Source organism: Xenopus laevis, chromosome 6L (assembly GCF_017654675.1).
Source record: "Xenopus laevis strain J_2021 chromosome 6L, Xenopus_laevis_v10.1, whole genome shotgun sequence".
Lineage (NCBI taxonomy): Eukaryota > Metazoa > Chordata > Amphibia > Anura > Pipidae > Xenopus > Xenopus laevis.
In genome coordinates, this window is record NC_054381.1 from 112,996,967 (window position 1) to 113,016,776 (window position 19,810).

General features: G+C 37.5%; 1 protein-coding gene across 27 annotated transcripts in view; it reads left to right on the forward strand.

Annotated features, from left to right (window-relative positions):
* epb41l3.L (erythrocyte membrane protein band 4.1-like 3 L homeolog) overlaps positions 1–19,810 on the forward strand; it is a 189,040-nt gene that overhangs the window by 93,054 nt on the left and 76,176 nt on the right. For 26 of the 27 annotated variants that reach the window (XM_018266358.2, XM_018266361.2, XM_018266362.2 and 23 more), the window contains 1 exon segment: positions 15,235–15,428. In XM_018266358.2, coding sequence (XP_018121847.1) covers positions 15,246–15,428 — 183 coding nt within the window. In that variant the 5' untranslated portion in view covers positions 15,235–15,245. 27 annotated transcript variants of the gene reach the window in all.

Genomic DNA, 19,810 nt, shown 5'->3' on the forward strand with positions numbered 1-19,810 from the left:
ATTATTCTATATCTTGATAGAGCACCCTCCATATTTGTAAGTGCTTTAACAATGCATTAAACAGCAAGACTACAGAGAAATCTGGATAGGGTGAGTCATGTTGAAAAGGCTTACAGTCTAAGGCTATGGTCACACAAGGCTGATTCTCCTACTGTAGATAAATGCCTGCTCCTGGGCCAATACAGTAGTTCCGCATTAGGGTGGGTGGGCGGAGCTATGATGCTGCAATTGGCCAATAGCTGCATCAATCTCAGGGAATCCTACCCGGTTTTCCAAATTAGGAAACCAGGGTGTCCGAGTCAAAACTGGACAGATGGAAAACCCTATTCTGGGTGCAGGCAGAGAAGAGCACTGATTTGAGTGATGGGCTGATTCTCCACCTGCATTTATCCACAGGCTGAGAATCAACCCAGTGTGACTGTAGCCTTATAGGCTGACAAATACTGTTACTGGCATTGAATCAAGTATTTCTATAACTACTGAAACGTTTTGCCCTGAAAAATATACTTAATCTTGACCTTTAATAATTATTTCATTTTGCTTTTTTACTACTTAAAGTATATATAACATTGTTAAAGGTGCATTTTAGTTGTGCACTGCCATGTAATCACCATAAGCACTTTATACCCAGGGAAGTACATTTGTGAGTGAAGCAGCTGGATAGTTTAATTATAGTCTGGGTGGCCTTTTAAGGATTATTGTAGTAGTGAGGGCAGGAGGGAATGTTCATGACAGCTGTGTCCGTCAAGCTCTGGAGTACTAAGTGGCACAGGGGAATGTGGAATACGTTTCTATTATGATGCAATTACATTTGGGATCCCAGATATTTGAACCTTTCTTCTTTACCAGAAATAATACTATAGATACACTACACAACCCATGTTGGCTTAAGTAACATTTTGCAGTTTTCTTTTTTTTTTTTAATTAAAGGGGAACCCCTCCCAAAAAACTCTTTCTCGCAATGAAAGAAAATCTCATTCAATACATCTGTTAAGAATAACCAGTTGTTTAAAATCTGTTTGTAAATATAATTACAAATGAATTCAGTTGTTGCGTATCCCTGTTAATCAGCTGGCATCTGCTAAATTGTTTCAGGAACCATAACCACTTTATATCAACGTTGTTGTTTTAAAATGCAGTTTTAAATGTACAACTAAATATGCTTAGTAAATAATTTAATTAATAGATATTAAAATTGTGTTTTCTATCATTATGGTTCTTTTTAAAAAATGGTCCTAAAAACTGGTGATGCTTCTAATATAGTGAGGTTAAATGATATACACGTGTCTTAAAGACGGTGTAGAATGTTTCTATTGCTTAGGGGACTGTTCATGATTGACAATTGTGCACCCATATTAAGGGGCACATTTCCTATTGGTCGAATATCGAGGGTTAATTAACCCTCGATATTCGACTATTGAAGTTAAATCCTTCGACTTCGAATATCGAAGTCAAAGGATTTACGGCTATTCGATTTTAATCCATCGGTCGAACGAAATTCCTTTGATCAGAAATTTGCTAGAAAGCCTATGGGGACCTTCCCCATAGGCTAACATTGATGCTTGGTAGGTTTTAGGTGGCGAAGTAGGAGGTCAAGGTTTTTTTAAAGAGACAGTACCTCGACTATCGAATAGTCAAATGATTTTTAGTTCGAATCGTTTGATTCAAAATCATAGTCGAAGGTCGTAGTAGCCAATTCAATGGTCGAAGTAGCCCAAAAATACTTCCCCCTGCCTTATTCTTTGGCATATAGCCTAGGGACCTGCTGTCATGTACTCTGTGTGTCATGGCTAACAACCCAATGGGTCTACACTCCTATCCATTTAACTCCTACCTTATTGCATGTGGGCTAAGTTGTGTTGAAAGGATCTGATTTAAATGAATGCCCATTTTTCTTTATGTACTCAAAGGTACCTAGAATATAATAGATTCCAGGTGGTGGGGGAGGTTTTTGAATAAAGCACAGGTAGTGGCAATTAAAAGGCATTTCTTAGTAATCCGGGGTGCCAATGGCGGAGCCCACACCGGCACGGCGTCTCGTTGGTTGCTAGCTCTCGCCCGAAGCTTCTATCAGAAAAAACAATTTACTCACGTACAGAGCGCTGACCAAATCATATCAAGGGACGCCTTTTGCAGTATCAGTGTGGCTTTATTTTGGCATACAGTCCGTTACATGCAGTGGGTCTGTAGACAAATCCTACGCATTTCGTGCCCCCATACCAGGCACTTCCTCAGGGTACCTGGCAATTAAAAGGCCACGTGGGCTAAAACGCAAATTCTTCCTGACAATGGTGGGCCCTTCTAGGTTTGTTAAAAGGATTTGTACATTGTTACAGAAATATCTTTTTTTTAAAAAAAAAGGGGGGGGGAGTATATTGGAAAAAATTACTTAAAGGAGGACTTCACAGCCTCGTCCGGGGGTTGATGTTGAAATGGATATTGGCAATATAAACAGAAGAAAACATCCAGATTTTTAGCAAAAGCATTTATATGTGTAGCAAATGGCAATGAGCAATTTCAGTTGGTGCACACCTATAGTGAATCAAAGCAAAAAACAGTGTTGTTTGGAATAATCAAGCCCTTGCTGAAACCCATAAATTTGTTTTTCTAGACACAGACTGGATTCACACTTAGCAGGCAGAATAAGGAAAGCCAAGATGTTTGTTTTACTTATTATGATGAAAACTATTTGTTTTGCAGTTTGGAGCAGGTCTGAAAAAGTATTCTTCTCTATTAATCCCTTCTCTACATTTTTTCTGTCTCACTTAGATGTTCCTACTCCCTTCTTCCACTTCACGTTTCAGCTCTTTCCCTGTGTTCTTCCAGTTGCTCTTCATATTTCATCAATCTCTTACACCACTTTCAAATGGTTTTGGGTCAAGCCTGGGGGTAAAATGGATGTTGATGTGGTTTGCCCCAGCGGGGGGGAAATATTTCATTGGCCATGGGATATTTCAATATGTAAGAGAAGGCAACACATGTTTCTTTCTCTTTGGATTTGAATTTAGCAAGGGGGGTGGATACTGCTGGAGAAGAGACTGAGGTAGAGGCCCCAGTAAGAAGATTAAGGTTACTCAAGCCTTTGTGATGTTGGCAATCATTTTGTGAAATTTGAGGTCTCACACTGTACAGAAAAGCTCATAAAATGTCCATGAAGGTTATTCAGCAGTCCTATATCCATGCATTGTATGCAAGCTGCCACACGGCTTTGATCTCTTTTGCTTATTGTATGATATAAAATCAGCTGGTTAGAAAGATTGTTGTATTTTTGTTGTTAGAATGTAATTCGACCTGTTCATCATGTTACTCACTTGCAATGTTGTTCATTAGCCTTCTGTTTGAAAAGGAAGTGAGCTGTGATGTGTCTTAAATGAGCAGTTAGCTGCAGATTTCCAGCAGCAGGTTTCCATAAAACTTTGCCAAACTTAACCTGATAGGGTTCCAAAATGAAATTTAAGGAAACTGCATTTCTGCACCAGGTTTTTTCCATTCTCATAAATGATGTTTATTTGTTGTTACAGACTATGATCATACAAAACTCAATATATCAACATCATGTTTTATATAGCTCCAGTTAGTCATGCAGCACTTTACAGTGATGTATAACAAACACGATTCCTACAATAAAAGAGTAAAGAAGGGATGAAGCAGCAAGGTTAGAGGTTTTTATAGCTATCCATAATACATTATTCCAGATCCTCTCATATTCAGCTTCATGTTCTTCAACCACTGGTTGAAGAACACGAAGATATAGGGAACAAAAAGTTCAATAACGCAGAACTGTTATTTTAAAGTCCATTTAGATGAGCTTCTATTGCTTGGCATTAGATGTGTGCTTGTATTTTGGTTTTATATGTTTACCAGTGGATTGCTGTATTTATGCTCTGGAATATTAATGGAAGTAAAGTCTGTTTGTGTCCATATTCGGTGTAGTTTTGTAGGTCTGAATTGCTCATGCAAACTCTCTATGTAGGTGGTAATAGACCTTAGAAAACAGCTTCCAAATCTGCTCTAATGTAACACAAGAAATGGCTAGGGTAATCTATTAAAAAGGGCACAGTTCGTCCAGGTCTTTTAACCCATAGCAACCAATCAAATGGGCTCTTTCAAGCATCTGCCCAGTAAATGCTGTGGGCTGATTAATTCTATGAATGAATAGACCTGTTGCAAACTTTGCAATGCTCCTTGAAATCCATTACCACAAATATATATATATCATATACTGTATAATACACTGTACTTTATATGTAAAGCACTATATCACTGCGCTTTTCCAGTTGTTTTTTGTAATAGATAGAATGGAAAAATCTGTGTCTTCATCTAAGACCATTGAACACCCGCAAGTAAGAACTTCAGCCAACATATACTTTCTGACTGCCGTAAATCAAATTCAGTTAATGTCAAAGTTGAATTTACTGTTCCTTTAAAACATTTAAACAATGTCATTTTAAGGCACAGAGAAACAGGATTGTCTGTTTTATTTGAAGTTCTTACTGCTGGGTCACAAAGATTTGTAGTTCTATTTTACTCAGCTAAGACTTATCGATTTATTTTCTTATTATACCGGCAATGCTAAAGTAAAATAAGCAGGAGAAACGCTCTCAATAGGAATCCCAAGGCATTAAGACTTTTTCTCTCTGACTTGCATGCATCATGAGCCATTACTCCCTGGTTTTCATTCTGTTGTATTGAAGGCTTCAGATGTTAATCTCACCAGTGCAAGGAGCTGGAATTAGGTATAATATAGGAATATCATGTATTCACAAGACCCGTAAACCACAGCTTTTGAGTTATTGGATGCACATAGGGAAACTGCAATATGCATATAATGTAATGGAAATAGCAGATGTTTTTCTGTAATTAAGTTGAAAAAGATAATTTACGTTGAAAATCCAGTACATTTATACATTGTCCCTTTCCTATGGTCTGCATTTACACTGGAAAAATGGTACAGGTATGGTATCCTAAAAAACCCATTATCCAGAAAGCACAGAATTACAGAAAGGCCGTCTCCCATAGATTCCATTTTATCCAAATAATCCAATTTTTTTAAAAATGATTACCTTTTTTCTCTATAATAATAATAATAATAATAATAATAATAATAATAATAAAACAGTACCTTGTACTAGATCCAAACTAAGATATACTGTAATTAATCCTTGTTGGAAGCAACATCAGCCTATTGGGTATATTTAATGTTTACATGATTTTCTAGTAGACTTAAGGTATGAAGATCCAAATGAAAGAAAAATCCCTTATCCGGAAAACCCCAGATCCCGAGCATTCTGGATAACAGGTCCCATACCTGTATTGGATGGGAAAATACAAATGTTAATACGTTGAGATAAGGGAAAACAGTATGGTTGCTTTAATGAATTATATATAATAGATATATTGCCTACATGCAAATGAAATTAAAGTGCCAAGCGTGCACTGAAATGTAATTAGGCTGGTACAGACAAGAGCAGGATTCCAAATTACAGACCTCCAGCAGGGGAACAAGTAATTGCATTGGCATATTGTGAGAGCACGTTAAACCTTGTCATTGTTGTCATATAGAACAGCCGGAGCATGAGTGAAAAAGCTGGACAATCTGCAGAACTTAGTTGAGCACGCACGCAGTTATATTTTATTAAAAAAAGAGTCTTTTTCCTGCTTTTGTCACTCCTCGCTTCCCGTAAAGCGATAGGTACTTTCCTGTGCAAAGACATATATTTTTGTAATCGTGCTCTGCTAAAATTGCTTCTGTAGTCATAATCAGATTTCAGTTCAACATTCATTTTTCTAATCATGGCTTGCTAAAAGCCTTCTGTGTACTTAATCAGATTTTATTTCAGCAGCTATCAGGAAAGAGCAAACATTCTGGCTCTGTTGAGTGAATCCAGTCATATGTCTCCGCAATGGATTACAGGCAAGGATTTTTTGTTTAATGGGGAGTGCTGACTGAGCCAGTTGTTTGGCTACAAGTTGGAAAATGCCTATAGCACATGTGTAGTTTTTTTTATTATAAAATAGCCCAACTTATGCTTAAGTGATGAACAAATTGTTGCTGCTTTGTTCCTCAGCAGTCTCAGCTGGTTGGAGTTGTGTTACAGTAGCAGAGTCAGTGTTTTGGAAGCGGGGGGATGCTGGAATATACCCAAAATACAGCAGCCTCCCCAGAGCCTAGGTTCTAGTTATAGGCAATCCCTCTAGGACCCACTGTGCTTATCATTCTTACCTTATGTCTTGTTTTTTTTAGGGGATGGTCATTCAAGTGTGCAATTCTAGGGGTGAATTTATTTGTCCACAGTTGGAGGCAAATTTCAAATGTTTGATGTCATGACATTATCCTTTAACAAATAGATTTGCCCAAGGACATTTTTAAACGTAATCTCTCTAGTCCGAGGTGCAAATTCAAAGGGTGAATTTCCACCTGCGAAGGCTTCGGCACACTTCGTGCTACTTCGGCAGATGAAAATTCACTACCACTGCGCTAATTCACTAAGATGCAAAGTTGCGTCTCAGCAGCTGACCGCTGGTGAAGTTTCGCTAGAGTTAATTCATCAGCACGAGCATTTCATAGTGAACTTTCGCTAACGTTCGTTTCTGGATAGCGAAACTTTGTTAGTACACTTATGCTAAGGTCAGATTGAATTTTATGTTAACATGTGGAAAGTCACCTGGAACAGTCCTGCTACTGCCCTTCTATTGAAGTGAACCTCTTGTTTAGCATTGGAAGTTTTAAGATTTAAGATTTAAGATTTAATATATAGTTGTGGATACAGTCATCACCACAAATTAGGGAATAATTCATTTTACTACCCATTTTCACAGCAAATGTACTTCATTTCCTAGTAATAAAAACCACAGCCCATAAATGTTCATTGAGCTTCACCTTTAATTCAAGTATGGATGGGGGGAGTATTGATAAAAGAGCTACCCATGGGGGACATGAAACCCAATATACAGCAAGCAAGAAGAGACCAAGTGCTAGGGGATGCAGGTTGTATGAGTGCTATGTTAATGTAAGGAGGCTCAGAAAGCAGATGTTACAGCATATGTCAGTAAGGCACACAAACAAGCTAATGCACGCCCCCATTGAACTTACTGAATTGTGCTAAATGCAGTCATAGTCCTGCTCTGACACAGTAATAACAGGCCTCTAGAATGCTCTAATAATAACAGCTTGTTAAAACCCACTAAGTGACCTTTTTCTCCACACACTAAAAACAAATCAAGAGTAGCATTGATAAATTAGAAACCTCATTTGACTTGGGCCATTTGTATAAGAAAAATAAATATAAATCGAAATAATACACTGTTTACTCTAAGACATCACTTACAGCATGGTTTGATGTGGCACAGTGCTTTAGGAATAAGCTTTTCTTCTGCATATTGGGACCTTTCTGTTAAGATGTTGATTGTATATAGAGTGTAATCTATCATGTATGTACAACATAGTCACTATTTGTCACATATTGATTTTTTTTGTTAGAGAAGGGGTGTGGACATGTTTGCCAGATGCACAAATCACTCGGCTCCATCTGTATGTGCCATTGGTTATCCCTGGCTATCTGGCTTTTGGCAGCAATGTTGCAACTGTAAAGTTTTTGAAATATAGTTGCTGCTATGTATTGATTGATTTGTTCCCACACAAATATTAAGAAGTCATAATGTTTTCTTTCATACAGAAAGCAGAATTTTACTGAGAAGACATGTGGAACCATTGCATAGATTGTGTAGGATCTTATAACCCCAACCTTATTTTTGGGATCCAAAATCTTACATGCAGGATTTGGCCAAATCCAGAACTGAATCAGAACACAAATATGCATAGGCAAATAAGCGACAGGATGGGGTGGGGGGTTGTGTGATACATGTGGCAAATATCTGATTTCCAATTTTCAGCTGCCCATTTGGATCTAATCAAATCCGAATCCTGCTGTAAAGGCTCAGATTTGGCTGAATCTGAAATATATTGGATTTTGTTCTGTTCTCATGAGCTCTAAATCAGTATATGTAGGTATTTTGTAACATTTGCAGATATAATAGATATACAGATGCAAATCTGTATTTGGTACACTCTACAATATAAAGAGACTAAAGGAAATTTTACAAGGGATATAAGTATTGCTATAGTTCTATTCTGAGAATAGTTGTAGTTGCTTAATTGAGATTTAGAGGGTTATTTATCAAAGGTCGAATGTTAAGAGTTTTTTCTACCTAGGATCAACTCAAATGAGCTCACAACTCGAATGGTTTCTTATTTAAGAAAAAATTGAATGGCAAAAACTTGATACTTGATAAAGGGCCTGTGTGCCCGAAACATGTTGTTGGAATAAACACTTTTTGCAGCAAGAACTGCTTCATTGGCTCATTCACAGTTCCTGTTTTCCTAATGCATATTGCGATTACACCTGTGGCAGGGGTGTGTACTGCAGAATTGAGCCTACAATTAACCCACACTTAGCCACCTCTACTTTTGGATTGATTCTGCGAGTTCGAGTTGAAAAACCTGAAAACTTGAATCACTTGATCGAGTTTTTGGACAAAACCCTCTGAAAAAAAAACTAACATCATGCAGACTATTAACCTCTTGAAATGGTTCAAGGGACCTCTGCCATTGACTCCTACATGACCTCGACAGGTTTTAGAAGGTGTATTTTCGGATTCAAGCTATTTCCATTTTCTCAATCTGAAAATGAGTTTTGACCAACAAAATCGAATCAAAAACTCGAATCTTCGTGGAAAACACAACTCGACCTTTAATACTTCTTTAACTGTGCTTCTGCTGCTCCTGCATTTTGGTACCAGGCAATGATCCCCTTCCTACATAGACTCGAGTAATGTTTTGGGATTTTGAATTACTCCTTTTGATCTAATCAATACACCAGATGGTGGTCTATCAAATGAATCAGTTTGGGGACCATCACCAAAACATGACCATATACAGTAGTTCTGTAGGAACTCATGGTGAACTTCTGCCTGTGATGCAGAGCTCCGCTGCAGTCAGTTGCCAGAAGTATTCATTTCTTGTGCACATTTGATCCCTTTATAGTTTTTAGTTCAATAGACCAATTGAGTTTCCAAGTACAGTATTCCGCTCCTTTGCTTTGACATCTAGATTACAACGGTTGCACACAGTTACCTTGACAAATCATACAATTAGCTAAAGTGCAATAACCGTGACTAGCAATAAATTTACCAGATGGGTTCCTCAGTAGATAGAGTTAGACCCAATGCAAATCAATGAGCTTTAGACATAATAAGGATATCTGTTGAGAGGCATATATGACGAGATGGACTTTAAAAATAAATACATGATTTTGTAATGAATTTGGACATATATCAAACCAACCAAGCGCTGTTTAGATTAGATCCACCACCCCAAGCAGGTCCAGAGGAAAACAGATCACACCACAAAGCCACTGGTCTTGGTAGTTTAGATGAAAGTGCATTCCCTGGAGTTAAGTGTTGCAACTAAGTACAACCGAGCAGGCTGTTTCTGTAAAAAATTAAATAAGCAATACAAACTCTCAGATTATTAGTGGAACTTTAAAAACATTATTTCAAGGGCTAAGATAAAGGCTGGCCATGGATTCTGAAACTATTCAGTAGATGCTTGGTAAAGCCAGACAGGCATTCTGCTTTCATCTTGATAATCTGGAAACTGCAATTAGCCATATTGAATATGGAAAGTCTGAGTATTTACAAATGGAAATATATCGATAAATAGCAATTTTTGGTGCTACGATTCAAGGAGAATGTAGGAGTACATTACAACTGAAATCAATGAAAGCCATGACAGGCTCTCTCTTGGGCATCTTCTGTTTGCCAGTGGAGAAAACAAAACAAAAAATCCTTGGTGCTGTAAAACATTTTCAACACATGTCCAGTAAAATTCTGCTTTCTGTATGAAAGAAAACTTTATGACTACTCAATATGTGTGTGGGAACAAATCAATCAATACATAGCTGCAACTATCTTTTTAAAACATCACAGTAACTCTACTACAATAAAATGCATAGCACGATATAAAAAAATATATGTATATATATTTATTCCATGCAACATGCCAGATGTTAGAGAAGATTAGTAAATCAGGGCAAGAATAGAGAAGTATTTAAACTAAACGCTCTTCGGGAATAGCTTTGCAGGTTTTGAGACGTTTCTGGGTAAGATTACAATTCCAGGTAATAGACTCCATACTTGTATTTGTATGCTTATTATGCTAAGAGATAATTCTTGCATGTTGGGAAGCTAAAGCCAGTTTCTGTCCTTTGTAATGTGACTGTTGTTGCCACTGATTACAGAAATCCTGCTTTAAATAAATAGAAATTAGACGGCTGAAGCGGGAGGGAAGCGGTTTACACTTTTACCTTTTCCAACAGACAATGGCATAGAAGCCGGCTTTGGAGATTTCAATTGTATTATAGATTACAGTTGCCACAGTACTGACTAATACATATCCCATGGACGAGCTGAGAAGAGTGCTTATCTCTGCAGTATTTCATTCTTATGCGAATAGAAGGCTGCGTGGCTTTGACTAAAACCCGCCAGATACTGCAGGGTGGATTAATTCCAGAGCTTTCTGATTACACAGTTGTACTATATTTTTTTCTGGCCTATCTAGCCTGAAAAAGGGTCGTTGGGGGCATATTTATTGGTGTGTGTAAAAACGGCATTAAAATGCACTAAACATTAACGCCATGGTATGGCATGTAGAATCAAACATTTTAATAAAGCAGCGTAAGGATTTTATGGAAATATATAGTGGGGTGTAAAATTGTGGCAGAAAAAAAGCATTGAGCACCTTGAGTGCCACTGCTTTTTACACAGCTCATTTCAAGGCAGGAATTCATTGCCATCTGAATTTATGCCAATTCTGCAGCAGGTTATGCCAGGTCTGGTTTAAATTAACAACATTATATATAAGGATTCAATTAGTAATGGATTATTTCTATAATGGCAATGCATTGCTTTAAATCATAATGAGAAAGCAGAGCTTTCTCCAAAGACTCCATTTATTTGACATAGGGCAATTTTAGAATTCTGTTGCCGCTGTTGTTTTCTAGTTCTGTGGGTGACTGATTAATGCTCTAAAATCATCCCTCTGTTAATTTGAATTGAAAGCACCTAAAAGTGCTGGGAATCGTTTTAAGCAGTCTAAAAAACACAGCACCTACAGTACAGTGATAATCGACCACCCAAGAACACTTTCAGTTGAAGTTAATGGACAAAGGATTTGGGTTGTTTGTTCCCTGCCCACAGAGCTACAAAATGCAGGGGCAAATTATTCCATGTGCCATTAACCTTATTCTGTGTGGCTGTCAACACAACCTTATTTTATGCTCCCAAGATCTTGACCTGTGAACAATAGAGCTAAACTGCACTGGAGATTTTGTAGGATGGTGTTGGACAGAATGCATCCTACAAGTAACATATAGTCACATGGGTAGTTTAAACATCCATGGCAGAAGAACTGTGGGAAGGGAACGATGAATGCTGTGTTTTTATCTGATGAGATTGTTTGTTAAAGCTAATGGTGCATGGGGATCTCAGATGTGCTTTTCTTTTATACCTACCCATATTTATAATTTTATACTCAGTGTGTGTTTTCCTTGGATTAGTAAGAGACGTGTTTTAATTGTATTGCTTTATATTATCTTAGTAAGGCAATATTGGGAAGGTGCAGTGCTGTTCTTTGAGCAATTGCTTGCATTTCTCTCTTGTTTAGTAATGTATTTCAGTACTTTGCCCTGTCATGCTACCAGTGCATGGACAGGTACGTGTCTCCCTGTCATCCCTGATCCATTCACAGCAATACAAACCCATTGTACTTCTAGCTTGCGTCGCACCCAGGCAGGATTTATCAGATAGAGTCACACTGAGGCCACGAAAATCCACAATCCACGTATATCCGCAATGCTAATGCTGTAACTGTTGAGATTGTATAAATTAGTGACAAAAGAAAATGTTTATACTAGTTTGAGCGTTTGTTAACAGACCAGTGTATCCACCAAGGAAATGTGAAGGGCAGTGAACAAGAGGCAAAAACAGAGAAGAGGACAGAGAAGGGGCATGTCTGCTAAAATTGGAGATAAATATCTCTGAATATGTTGCCCATCGCAACCAATCAGATATTTGCTTTTGTTTTCTAACTTTTTTGACTGTTTTAATCTAATTGCTGATTGGTTGCGATGGGCAACATCTCTTGAGATCTCAGAAGATATTTATCACCCGTCCATGTCCTAAAGACTCTTTAGAGCATCTTTGTGCTGGCATGCAAAGGGCAATGACTGACAGAATGTTTTGTCACTCGTAGTTAATCTCAGCTATAGCGGCTAACAAAATGTCCCTGTGTTTGCTCTCCAGTGGCTAACATGGAAATCATTTCTGGGGATACATATGCAGCAAGAAGCTGTCCAGAGTTTCCTCACAAGGAAACTTCATACTACTTTAGAAAGTGGCTGCACCTCATATGTTTCCCCGGGCGACAAAAATCATTCATTGTCCTAAGGGTACAGGCACATGGGGAGATTTGTGTGTAGATCTGCGCTACTGTGGACGAAAGATCTCCCCAAAATGTTTCCTCACCGCCAATATAGTAAATCGTCGGTGGCAAAACATATACATCGCAAAATTTTCCAAAGTTTCCTTGAGGCAACTTTGCACAACTCAGGAAAACAAAGTGCAACACATGTTTCCAGTTGGCGATTTACATTATTGCCAGTGGGAAAGCATTTCAGGGAGATTTGTCGTCCACAGTAGCGCAGATTTAAACGTAGGCGATTCATTTCCCCATTTACCAGTAGCTTAAGTGGAGCACAAAGAGTCATGCTTCACTCTGTATGCATTATTGTCTGTATTCAGCAGTGGTGCAAACAGAAGGGAGAGAAGGTGGGAAGCACATAACACCCCCTGGAATGACCCTAGCTTGCACTGAACTTTTTGCATGGTAGCAACTTTGCAACCCTTAGCACTCCAGCGACTGCACCATCGCTTATTGTAGCAATGAGCCCTGAAGTGTGAATCTTTTTGCAAGTGAAGCTGTAGTGCTATTTAGCATCGAACAGTAAAGATGAATAGCTAGATCAGAGCACACCTAGACAATACATCAGGGTATGAACTAAATGGCACTTTTTATTTTGTTTATCTCAACCCGGCAATGTTTTATTTGAATTCTATTCCACTAGGTTTTCATTTGCTGCCTCCCCCCCCCCCGCTTGTTTCCTGAATTTCATTAGTTGCTTGGCAATTACAGTGAGAAATATGTCACTTTTTCCCACTGATCCATTAATGGCTGGTTTAAAAGGTTACTTGCGTCATTGTGTATGCTTGTAATTCTCATTTTAATGTAAGGCTTTGGAGCAAAGGTGCAATCTGATATTTGTAACATGGTTAGCATCTGAATCATTGGGTCTGCTCTATTTAGATTCATTTTATTTCCCATTTTAAGAAGTTCAGTCTTGACATTTAACTCCCAAACTGTTACAGCAAAACTGCAAATTAATAAAAGAAAATGTCAGTTATAGTAATATGTGATTCCACTAAAATAGGCAGAGAATAATGTGTCCCCTCCCCAAAGTTTGTGTTGCTGTGAACCCTACTATATCTAAAGGTGGACCTAGAAGTGCTATTTATATCAGTTGCCCTGTAATGTTTTCTTCTTCATTGGTGTGCAGATAGCAGACAGTGTATGGCCATCTTAAGTTTTACCAAACATGACTTTTTGCAAAAAGGGTAAAATTCTGTGTGAAATGGCACCAAAATGATGTCACCATCTCTACTTGAAATACATTGAATTTGTAGACTAAGTCAGTCCAATCACCCTAATTATTCAAGCTAAAATATTGATAGAACTTAAATGGAAATCTGAACATCCTCCCAAAAAAAGGCAGTTGGTCAAACTCAGTCCCTTTATACCAACTGACATACATCAGTAGAGTTTGCCCCCAAATGTTCGGAAAGGTATGGACTCCATGGCTAACTGAACACCTTTCCTCTCTGTTGCCTCAAATCGAACAGGACCTTTAATGAACCCTTTTGGTTTATGCCCGGCTCCCCCTCCCCCCCCCCAGCTCCAAGAAACAAAAGTATGCATGATTTATTGGGAAAACTGTTTACTAGTTTGTTGTATATTTCAGCTAACACAAAATGTATATAGGCATCTTCCTCTACTGACATAAGTGTCAATGTATGTTCAGTGCTTTTGTTTTGTTTTCTTTTATGTTATTGTTTGAAATAGCAAGGAAAACAATAAAAAAAACTATTTTGAAAAAAGCCAGTCCAACCACACTTTACTTTTTATAACATAAAGTAATATTACTTGAACAAACATTCCCCCAACCAGTGGCCTGATTATCATATTAAATGCAAAATAATTTATATTAATTAATAATAATAACGGAATACTACCTAATCAGTTCAGTTCTGTTCAGTAGTGACTCTCATGTACTTCTCTCTTAATACCCCAAGACTTGTTGGGAAGTCTTTATTCCATTCTAGAAGGTTTTAATTGGTCCTAAACTCTGCCTTCTTTGGGATATGGCATCCCTCTTGAATAAGAACTATGATGCCTAGATAAAGACACTAGGTAGTCCTGATACATATGGCTATGGCCAATGGCAGAGAGGAAAAAGGATGATCTAAGCTGTCAACTTACCTCATTCACTAAGTCACTAAAGAAAGAAATAACTTTACTGGCTAAGGTTGTCCTTTTGCCTTTCTGTTCTAAGCAATGTAACTGCCTCAGCCATTGCCATGTGTCCAGGTTTATGTATTGGACCCTTGTGTTAAATATTACCCGCAACCCAAGTACTTTAATTTCATGCATTTTGATGTTTTCACTGGCTTGTTTCCACCTTACCTACATTGCCTCAGCAGCAACAACCAATCACAAAAATAAAAACTTAATTCATAAAATTAAATAAATAAAATGTAAAATTACATTTAAAAAATTATATTTATTACACAAAATATATACATCTTTTTAAAATCTGAACATTATGTGCAGCTGCCAGAAATTACTGTGTAGTCCTATGGACTTTTAAAAGCACAAGCCTGTTTGCTTTCATACAGGTCGCTGAATTCCAATGTGCCATTTATAAGTATATATGGTTTTATTTGAAAGGTTTCCATGTACTATTATTCTACTACATCCCATCTTTGATCATGTTCAGCATTTTATATTTAGTTAAATTGTACTGTACTGTACTATATACTTAAAGAAGTATTCTTCTTTGGCAGAAAAACAAATCATGACCTCAGAAACTGGTTCCGAGTCAGATTCTAAAAAGGATCAGGAAAAAGACCAACAAGACCCAGCACAGCAGAAGGGGGTTCCTGGAACACAACAGGAACAGCAAGACGGGGAAGATCACCAAAACGTGGAAAACTTTCCAGCTGCTGCTGCACACAGCACCCCACTGAAAGCAGAGAAGGTGAATTTAATTTTACAGTATGATGAGAATCCCACCTTGGTCATCCAATGTTCTAAAACCGTATTGTTCAGCCACATTAGACATTCCTGTTTTTTTTATAATTACACTCTAGCTGTGAAACCAAAAATGAAACCGAGCATATTTTTAAATGAATAAATGCCTTTGTGGTAGTCTCTAACTCTGGAAATATATATATATATATATATATATATATATATATATATATATATATATTTTTTTTTTTCAATAATCTTTATTGAAGTTTCAACAATTACAAGTTGACTTGCAAACATAGATACATATTTATGTAATACTTTGAAACACACATGTCAACATATTTTATCCACATTACAAGAAAAATGAGAACATTCAAAATAACTCTGAAAATATTGATGAACTCCAGATATTGGCAGCATTTCTTTTCTTATAAATAGCTCTCCTGCAAAGACGTTGGGTCATTGTAGGGATATTAACTTGTGATGTAATCTGATCATATTTTTGGGCCAGCTTGCAAATGCGCACTCTGCCAGCCTCTTGGGAGAGCAGTATTACAGCAGTGTTATTCTGGAAGACAAATGCATTAATCATGATTGTGCTCGGAAGTATCCAAGCATTCAAAACATATTGCCGATGAGCTGCACTAATGAAAAGCAGGCATAACTGTGTTACAGTATTAAAATATTTGGGCCAACGTTGCAATAACTATCCTACTGGTGCTAGAATTCTTTAAATTGCAGAGAATAAGCCCTACTGGTGCTTTATTATCCAATATTCTAGGTTTCAAATTACCCTAGCAACCATGCATTGATTTGAATAAGATACTGGAATATTAATAAGAGAGGGTCTGAAAAGAAAGAAGAGTAATAAAAAGTAGCCATAACAATACATTTGTAGAGTAGTAGTAGAGTAGTGATGTGCGGGTCCGACCCTTACCTGCCCTCACCCAACCTGGACCCGGCTTCTCCATTTAAAGACCCATGCCCGCCCCACCCAGTAGTGATGTCATGAATGGGGCGTGGCAGCACAAATCTATAAATGGAGGAGCTGGAACCACAAGTGTTAGGTCGCGGGCGAGAGCAAAAGGAACCACTCAATTCGCTCCAAAGACTTGATGCTCCAGCCGGCCCGAACCCGCACAACAAGAGGGTTCCGACGCCTTTCGGGCTGGCTCACACATCACTACTAAAGATAATTCGTTTTTTTTATAAGGGGTCAGTGACACCCATTTGAAAGCTGGAAAGAGTCAGAAGTTCAAAAACTATTAAAAAAATAAATAGTGAAGACCATTTTAAAAGTTGCTTAAAATCAGCCATTCTAAAAGTGAACCACTCCTTTAAAGGGAACCTGTCATCCGAAAAAAATAATCCAAATCCTATTTTATCACGTGTGTCAAGCAAAATAAACTTTATTTACACTGTATAAATTATTTAAATCTTGTTTCCTTTGGTCTGGGAATTCATAATTATAGCAAGCAGGCAGGAGCCATATTGTGGACACTGTTATTAAGACAAGCCTTGCATTATCTCAAAATCTTGTTTGTGCACCAGAATGGAGGACCTGATGTCCATTCCAATGCACTGGTTACACAATTAAAAGGTATAGAGGGAGAGGGGGGAATGTGGGGAGAGCAGTGACATCTAGTAAGTGCTGAATGGAAAGTGAAAGTAATTGCCTACCCCACCTCTATGCCTAAGGCAGACAATATTTGATTGACAGCTGAGATAGTTAAATGAGTTTACAACAGTTATGAAATACTTTAATAAAGAAAAGAATTTGGATTTCAGGTTTAATTTGAAAAGGACTTTTATTAAACAGATTATTATGTCTGGGTGACAGGTCCACTTTAAGCTGAAGTTTGTCTCATTCTCTAAGGAACAGCGAGCTGATTCTTGCTTGTAGTGTGTGTGTGTGTGTGTGTGTGTGTGTGTGTGCGTGTGTGCGTGTGTGTGTGAAGATCTTTATAGTGGTGTCTGATCTTATAACTAAATGGGTGGACTAGCAGTATTAGGGTAGTATTAGGGTACATTCAGTAACTGAAAAATAAGCTCCAAGCTCCAGTACCAGTGTTGCAAAGCATTCACTCCATCCAATCACTTCAACTATTAACTATAAAGAGATGAATGGTATTCTAGTAGATCTGTCTTTTCAGGTATTCTGTGCACTTCATATTCTCAGCCCCTTTATTTCAGAGTCAATCACACTGGATGGATAACCACAATTGCTAAATCTATCTCTCATCTCTTGAATCTAATATCCCTGTTATGTCTCAAAGCCTATCAATGCATTTCAATTAGAGTTAGTTGACTTTATAGGATTAAATTATTTCTGGATACCTTATGATGGCTTGAAAAATGTAATAACCAGCTGTGATTTAGATTCTTCATAAGAATTCAAATTTATTTGAACAGTATCTATGAAAGGCATCTAAAAAGAGTATTGTAAATACAGCACTTGTTGTCAGTTGGAGTTTTAGGTGCCCAAACTTAAGGAGGAAACATATTTAAACTGCCCCTAGCATGCCCATAGAGCCTGTAAATGTGTTTTTACATAATTTTAACAAACACATTTCCTTTTTTATATAGTACAGCTATGGGGCATGTTATCCAGAATGCTTGGGACTTGGAGTTTTGTGGATACAGGATCTACCTGTAGTTTGGATTTCCATACCTTTAGGCTGCTCAAAAATAATTTAAACATTAATCAAACCCAATAGGATTGTTTTACCCCCCAAATAGATGAATTATATCTTAGTTGGGATCAGTACAAGATATAGTTTTTTCATCACAGAGAAAAAGAAAATAATTTTAAAAAATTTGAATTATTTGATTAAAACGCAATCTAGGGGAGATGGCCTTTCGATAATTTGGAGCTTTCTGGATAATGGGTTTGTTGCATATGAAGAAAGTTGAACAGGGCTGTTAGATACGATACTTATTTTCATAACTATCATTTGTTTTTCTGGTATTGTTACCTATGGGAGATGGTATTTATATACAGGGTACATGATTTCTTTCAAGTTATATATCCTGCTCATTAAAATCATTTATTTTACCTTTGAATCAACTGTTGGATGAGATATGGGAAATGATGCATTCAAAAGATGTTGCAAATAAACCTTGATCATTTTAGCTCCTGCCATATCCCTTGTAACAGTTGGGAAAATATGGCCCTCAGTGTCAACATCTGCGCCGAAACTGCACTTTGCATTAAGGGCCATATTTGCTTAAGCGCAAAAGTAAACATTTGGGGTATTTTTGAAATTTGTCACAACATTGGCAGTGTACTAAAAGGAGAGTATGACAAGTTATGGTGAATTAAAGGAACATTAACACCAAAAAATAAAAGTGTTTTACAGGCATGAGGATATAATGGATTGTTGCCCTGCATTGGTCAAACGGGTAAGTTTGCTTCAGATACACAACTATAGTTAAAACAAGCTGCTGTGTAGCCATGCGGCAGCCATTCAAACACAGGATACACAGAAGACAACAGATAAATTCTGAAGAATCCCATTGTATACTACAGAGCTTATCTGTTATCTGCTATGTACCTGTGCCTTTTTCTCCTTTTTCAGCTTTGAATGGCTGCCCCCATGGCTACACAGCAGCTTCTTTATATAAACCATAGTTAAGTTTCAGAATTAAACCCACCAGTTTTAGTAGTGCAGAGCAACAGTAAATAATTTTTTACTTTAAAACACTTTCATATTTTGGTGTTATTAATCCTTTAACTTCACATTGGCCAACGTTCATTGCTCATTTAGCTCATTTATTATTCTAACCTGGCAAGCATTGGTATCTATAGACCCACGCCTGCCCTGTTCCTCTCTGACATCATGGAAGGGGCGGGGCCACAGGTGCAAATCTATAAATTGCAGCATCAGGAGGTGGAAATGTGGCATAGAATGGTCGCAGGTAAAGTTCAGCCTGACCTACCAGTGGCACATCACTAATTCATAACTTTTTATCCAGTGTCCAACTGTGAATATTTGACAATATACAAAGTGCACAGGAATATCTCCAGGTTAAGGCTGGCCGAACTACCATTTTGAAAACCAGACACTTTTCATAGTTACATATCTTCTTCATCTTCTCCATGCTAATATCATACATCAGTGATACAATTGTACAATTGTGTACTGCAAGTTTTACTGCTGGTTTTGCCTCCAATAAGGATGAATTATATCTTAGTTTGGATCAATTACAAGGTACTGTTTTATTATTACAGATAAAAAGGAAGTAATTTGTAAAAATGTGCATTATTAGGATAAAATGGAGTCAATAAGAAATGGCTTTCCCATAATTCGGAGCTTTCTGGATAACGGATCCCATACCTGTAATACAATTGTATGGGGAAAATACACTGGTGAATTTTTAAAATGA